The 6,810-nt window shown below is 35.9% G+C and overlaps 1 protein-coding gene across 1 annotated transcript in view; it reads left to right on the plus strand.

The window, feature by feature from the left end:
- The first annotated feature begins 813 nt into the window (after positions 1–813).
- LOC137970501 (tRNA-dihydrouridine(16/17) synthase [NAD(P)(+)]-like) overlaps positions 814–6,810 on the plus strand; it is a 73,645-nt gene continuing 67,648 nt past the window's right edge. The window contains exons 1-4 of the mRNA XM_068817023.1: positions 814–1,114; positions 3,293–3,401; positions 4,492–4,542; positions 5,463–5,575. Coding sequence (XP_068673124.1) covers positions 881–1,114; positions 3,293–3,401; positions 4,492–4,542; positions 5,463–5,575 — 507 coding nt within the window. The 5' untranslated portion in view covers positions 814–880. The remainder of the gene's footprint in view (positions 1,115–3,292; positions 3,402–4,491; positions 4,543–5,462; positions 5,576–6,810) is intronic.

The raw sequence follows: 6,810 nt of genomic DNA on the forward strand, positions 1-6,810 counted from the left end.
TTCTTTTTACTTTACCACAACAATTATGATTAGAGAACTTGACCTTATGATTAATTAATTTAAGATTAATATATATAGAATATATAATATTAAGATTAACCCATTCACCCCTAAAACCAACCATACTTAGTATTTTACTCTGTGTAACGCCAGACGAGGCAATGGGTTAATCACTCGCTGAAAAATCCATTAATTATTAATATATATGCGTATGACATTATATCCTTTTTTTTGTTAGATTTTAATTTTCATAGGTAACAACTATTGTAAACAGTGCCTTTGGGCTAAGCGAATTAAGGCGCTAAAAAAATTCTTTACTATTGTTATAATTATAATTAAAAAAATTAAAAATTACTAATTATTATTATTGTTGTTGTTATTATTATTATTATTATTATTATTATTATTATTATTATTAAGTGCTAACAGTTAAGCCTAAAAGTAAATATTGTTTTATGACTAATTAGGTCCAAGTTTAGCACTGCTAAAGGGTTTGGGCTTTTTTAACAGTTACATTATAACCTCCGTCTGCATAATTTTTACCCGTGGGCTGCAGTCTGCCTTTTACACTGGTCGAATTCTAATTAGTCTACAAAGTTTGTATCAACGCAGGGTCACTGGCAGCCTTGCTTCCATTCTTAGAAATGGTCTATTTAGCACTCGCCTGTCTAAGGGTTTTCAATCTCCCTGGAAATTATATTCCCACTAATCTCCTCAAACATACTTAGCCGACTTAGCTCTCATTTGATCTTTTCACGATTGACAGGAATCTGGGGTCCAGCGGTAGTTCGGTACACTGTATTAAGGATACATGAAGTATGCCCATTTTGAATGAAATAGGTGACAACTTATTAACAGAGAAACGGTGATTTCCTCGAAAATGGCTCCCAAATACAAAGGTTATGAGTTTTGGGAACACGTTCTCAAGTCGCCTAAATATATCGTGGCTCCTATGGTAGATCAATCGGAATTACCTTGGCGGCTTTTAAGCCGGAGGTATGGCGCGCAGTTATGTTATACACCCATGATTCACGCCGGACTCTTTGTTAAAGACTTGTATTACAGAAAAGAGGCATTTCACACGTGTGACGAGGACAGACCACTTATCGTCCAGGTTAGATTTGCCATTGATATTAGGGCAGGGGTTGTAAACTTTTGAAGTAGACGCCTGAGCTAATCAATGTATTAAAGCGGCGGTGTGTATGTGTGTATGTTGCGGGTAAAATTCGTTCTCAGGTCACCTAAGTTTAATTCGTGATCAGCATTTTACCTAGGTTGAATTATGCACTCAACCTGGCTTAAACCCCCTCTAAAAAGGATACTTGTACCTTGCCTCCTCAAGCTCTGTCTTACGCATTTTCACAGATCTTGAATTTGGCATCATCTTATTGGTTTCTGTATTCAAACACTTATTACTTCAGTCTCAACATTACAACATATTAAGGGAACAAAGAACTATACTAAGCACTTACCTGTACTTGAACTCGCACCCTCCAGATCTGTAGTACTGTGTCTTTACCATGGCGCACGTCTTAACCACTACACTACAACGATGAACATGCTGAACCCAACACATTTCTTTTAATTATTTACTTTTCTATGATTGGTCAATTAATATTTAGGTATAATAACTAAAACTGATCCTAACCTGACCCTAATTTTTCTCTAGGCTTAATTTAGTCTCCAGAAACGTTACTTCAATCCGTCTGAGTGCATATTCAACTTAGGTAAAATGAGAATCACCAATTTAACCTAGGTTAACCTGAAAACGGAATTTAACGGTAATATGTATGTGTGTTTTATTGCTTTTACGTTAATAAAACGTTGAGTTGAGTTGGAGTAGACGGCGGTGAGAGACAAATAATTATTGTACATAAAACAAAAGAACAAAGCGAACACAAGAATACCTAATTAGCAAGACCTAATCGGAATAACAATGGTTCTTTTGTCCTCCGCCGTTTTAGTCCAGTAAATGAAAGTCTAGCCCAAATTTCTGACAGCATAGACAGTGGTATACCGCTGGTGACCGGCTTCCAATGAAACCGCTGCTTTTTAAAGGGGCACGTTGGCATGAATTGACCCGCCTTAATTTGTTTGGGTTTGGGTTTACTGGTGAAACAGACTAAAACAACATGATTTTGGAATCTGGAGGTAGTCATCCCAGGTGGTGGGGGTGACTTTTTTTCACAGTTGCATGTATGTCAGAAGACCGGTTGGCTCACTTGATTGATCATCAAACTACTGTGCAGGAAGTTGTGGGTTCAAACTGCTGTTCAACCAACACACAGTCTTGAAATAACCAAGGAGAAAGTGATGCATTTGTAATTCCACCTGCACAATTTGTCAGCTTTCCAGGTCTTCTTGGATAAGCTTAAGGATAAGAAGCTACAGACAGTGGCTCGCAACCCTCATAAGCTGAAGTTTGCAGACAGTAGGGTATGGAGATCATGGTGTTGTGGCCTGGTCTTTCTTTTTGAGGACAAAGAAAGGGAACATGGCTGGCTCAGGCTTGGCAGTGATTCTTTAAAAGGTTTTTGGTATGCGAGGCCATGTAAGGGAAGTCTGCAGAGGGAAGGAACATGGAGATTCAGATGTATATGTAAGGAAGTAAGGCTGTTGGTGACCTTCAGGCACAGACACTGTTGCAGCTGTTTTTAGCTAATATTATGCAGGCTAGTGAGCATTTAGTTGAACAAAGGAAGCGGCTAATACTTTATAAATACGGTCCTTAATATAGATGTTAATGCTGGTAAGCAAACACCCTTGGGGTAGGCAATGTTTGCTTTTTGCCATTGCAACCGGTGGAGATAGGGTCATTCTTTTTCCCTGTCAAGTTGGGAGCAAAACCACTTAATGGGCTTTGCACAGTGCTCTCTTCATCTATCTCAAGACTTTGGGTAGGAAATTGCTGTTTTTGGCGGTGGGTATTATCCGCACCTTGCCATTTACATTCCCTGCTCCTCTTTACGCCCAAGTTGTATCTATTGTCTTTTACGGCAAACTAAAGCATTAAATGATAGTTTAGAATAAAAGTAACAATAAAATTGTTAGGGTCAGGTAGAGCAGTTGATAAATTTCTCTTAACTTAAGTTAATTAATTTCCTTATAAAAAAAACAGAAGTACAGGAAGGAGAGGCTTGGCTTCATTAGGTTGTACCCTCTACGTGTACAACATTTATTAATAATTCTTGGTTTGAACTTCATACCGGTATATCTCAAGGTATAAGACTTGAGGTACATTATACCTTATGAGAAGTCATTCATTGGAACAATATTATTATTTTCTTTTTAGTTCTGTGCAAATGACCCAGAACTGTTCCTTAAAGCAGCCCAGTTGGTAGAACCATATTGTGATGGTGTTGATTTAAATCTGGGATGTCCTCAGATAATAGCAAAACGAGGTATGAGTGAAAAAGGTGTTAAACATCTTTAACAGTTGAACATTTGTTAAAGAATGTTAAATTTCTTTATGCGCAGAAACAACAAATTTTTCTCTTTTCTCTTGTTTTAATGTGGTTTATTTGTTCAGAAACCATGAATGCTAGAAATTATTTACAATGCTTAACTTGATCAGGGTAGTTCATTATTCACATTTACAGTATATGTAAAAAATAAAAAGTATGGAGACAAAGCAAAACTATTATTTACAGATACAGACTGATGTATAAAATTAAAACATACGATGTGTGTGAAGACTTATGGGTTGATAAAGAAATGTTTGACAACAGTGATTACCCTGAAACATCACCATATTAAGAAAAAAAAAAAAAAAGTTATTGGAAAGTTTAAAGATGAAGCTGCAGGTACTCCAATAAATGATTTTGTTGATTTGAGATAAAAAATGTACTCTTATGAAAAATCCAAAAATAACAAAAATATTTTAAAAAAAGCCAAGGGAATTAAAAAAAACATCATTGCAAAAAACATAAAACATGAAAATTTTAAAAAACTCTATTTAAATCTACACAAATGAAACACAAAATGAAAATCATTAAAAGCGACTTTCATCAACTTAAAAGCTATAATATAAATAAAATTTCATTGTCATGCTTTGATAACAAACGCTATATTCGTAAAAATGGTATAAAAACTTATGCTTATGGGCATTATAAAATCAAACAGTAAATTATATTTAATGGGTAAATTATGTTATAAAACATATTATAATTTAATTTATTTAACATTCTGTGGACTATGGGTGTAGTAGTGTGTAGTAGTTATGTACTTGGGGGTACTGGGATCAAAAAGTTTCAAAAGCTTCAGAGCATTCCGGGGTGAGGTACCGAATCCTGGAATGCTCTGAAGCTTTTGTAAATTTATGATCCCATACCCCCAAGTACATAACTACTAAAATAGCATGCCTCTGTTGGGTGACTTTCTTTACACTCTTATGTTCACTTTACATTCATTTTTCTTATTTTCCTTGAAAAGGCAATAAGGGATAGTTATCATTTTCACATAATTTATTGCTACAACCTTACTGTCTTGCAGGTAATTATGGTGCATTCCTTCAAGATAAGTGGGAATTAATAGCTTCAATGGGTAAGTCAATGTTGAATTAGGAACTTTATACATCTAACATTGCTTGTCCAAAGGAAATCCCATCTGCTCATGGCCATGTTGGGTAGGGTTAAGATCTGGATAGGTGGCCAATTAGGAATACATGTGTTGCGTGACTTTGGAAATCATGCTGGTATACTGATACTATGTGGGCTGAGTGGCAACTGGTAAACCTCAACCTTGACCTTTCTTTTTTTTGTGGTACTCTTCTTCCCTCGTTAAAATAGACTTGCAGATAATTACATCTGGCTCTGCTGCTGTGCTTCAGGATCGTAAACAGTATTCTTTCTGTTCATAATTTAGCTCCCCAGACTGTGTGAAAACGTGATTAAGAAGGCCATACTTGGTAATTTATTTGTATTTCTACGTCTGATAGAGTCAGGGAACTGTTTTTTTTTTGATAGCGTAGGTGATAATACACATTAAGTTTTCACTCCAAAAGGCCATTATTTAATTTAGGAAATTAATGGTATTGCTCAGAAGACATTTTGCTCAATATAATAATGGAAAGCTTATTTTTTGTTTCCATCCAAAGCAATCACATATTGTCAAATGAATAATTCACTGTTGTCTCGAAATTAACTAGTTTACAATGTTCACAGTCACCCAGTCAGCATCAGTCCTTATTTCAGTATCAATGGATCACAATCACAGAGAAAATAGTTATAATAATTATTATTTTTAGGTTGCCATGCAACGTTACTTTAGACAATTTTTGGAGGAGAACAGAGAACTCACACCCCAACTCTAATGCAAACCCTCCCCCCTCCCCCCATTAAGAAAACTCAGACTGTGTTTACTGTACATTTTTATCATGGAAAACATGCTGTTGTGGTTAGAGGTAGCAAGTAGCTGGGTTATAATCGTACTGAATTCCACCTGTGCTATATTTTCAATTGCAGTCAGTTTATTGAATGGGAAGCTTAGCATTCCAGTCACTTGTAAAATTCGTGTGTTTGACGATTTGGAGAGGACCGTGGCTTATGCCAAAATGCTTGAGAAGGCAGGGTGTCAGGTACCTGGAACAACAATTTGATCTTCTGTGCACTTGTCATTTCTTCCACTTTTAAGGTGTCTCAAACCAGTTTCAACACTTGAAAGAAACGTTCTTATTGGAAGGATTGACCCTACAACACTTTATCACTTGACAGCAATGTTATGGTACCATATCAAACACTAATTATTGCTGAACAAGATGCAGTCATTTTTGTGATGTAAAAAGTTACCGTGGCAACAGGGAAGCCCTGCAAAAACACCCCATATTTTGGCTTTAGCTGCTCATATTTCAAAAACGAACTGGGTGACCCCACTTTTTATTTCTGAAATTTAATCAGCATGCCAAAATTAAACGTTCTGCAAAGTGTAAAACATTCTGTGGACCGGATTCAGAGCCACCTTAAATAATTGAAAATTTAAGGTAGCTCTGAATCTGCTCCACAAATTTTGTTAAAAACTTTTGCAGAGAGTTTCATCTTGGCTTGCTGATTACTTTTGTGCAATAAAAAATAGGAGTCAGTGAGTTCATTTTTCAGATATGAGCAACTAAAGCCAAAATATGACTGCATCTTGTTCAGCAATAATTGATGTTTCACAACATTGCTGTTACGAGATAAATTGTTGTAGTGTCAATCCTTCTAATAACAAGGTCTCTTGAAAGTGATGAAACTGGTTTGAGCCCCTTAAGTGTTTCTGAAATTTGTAAGTTTCTTTTCAAGTTTGTTTTCTTCCAAGAAATTAGATATCTGTTTACTCAATTTTTGCTTTGCTTCCCCTTTGCATCTGCCTGATGATCTAAAATCACTGTTTCAAAATCTGGCCAGAGCCATGCCCTTATAGTTGACTAAGTACGTTCTTAGGGACTTTTGGTTGTATTCCAACTTTTTTAGTCATTATTTGGTTTGTGGCTAATGTGATGTGAACCCAGCTAGTAATGATACCCCAAACTTTTTTCCACAAACACTCAGTCTACTCTGATGTATTTGGCTAAGGCTAAATATGAAATCCCATTGTCACTGCAAATTTCCATGTGGAATGCCAAAAAAGACACTTACATCTAGAGATGCATGCCTGCCTAATTTTGACATCCAACACAAGTGTCCCTTTAAGTCTAAACCTCTGCTACCCAATTTTAACAATAAGTTAAAGGGTAAAGATTAGTGTTATTTTTGGCTTAGGGTAAATTCAGCTTTTTATCCTTACACGAAGACCAGCATTTGGGGGACATTTTTTGACTTCAATTTAATGTCTGTA

This window comes from Montipora foliosa, chromosome 9 (assembly GCF_036669935.1).
Source record: "Montipora foliosa isolate CH-2021 chromosome 9, ASM3666993v2, whole genome shotgun sequence".
NCBI lineage: Eukaryota > Metazoa > Cnidaria > Anthozoa > Scleractinia > Acroporidae > Montipora > Montipora foliosa.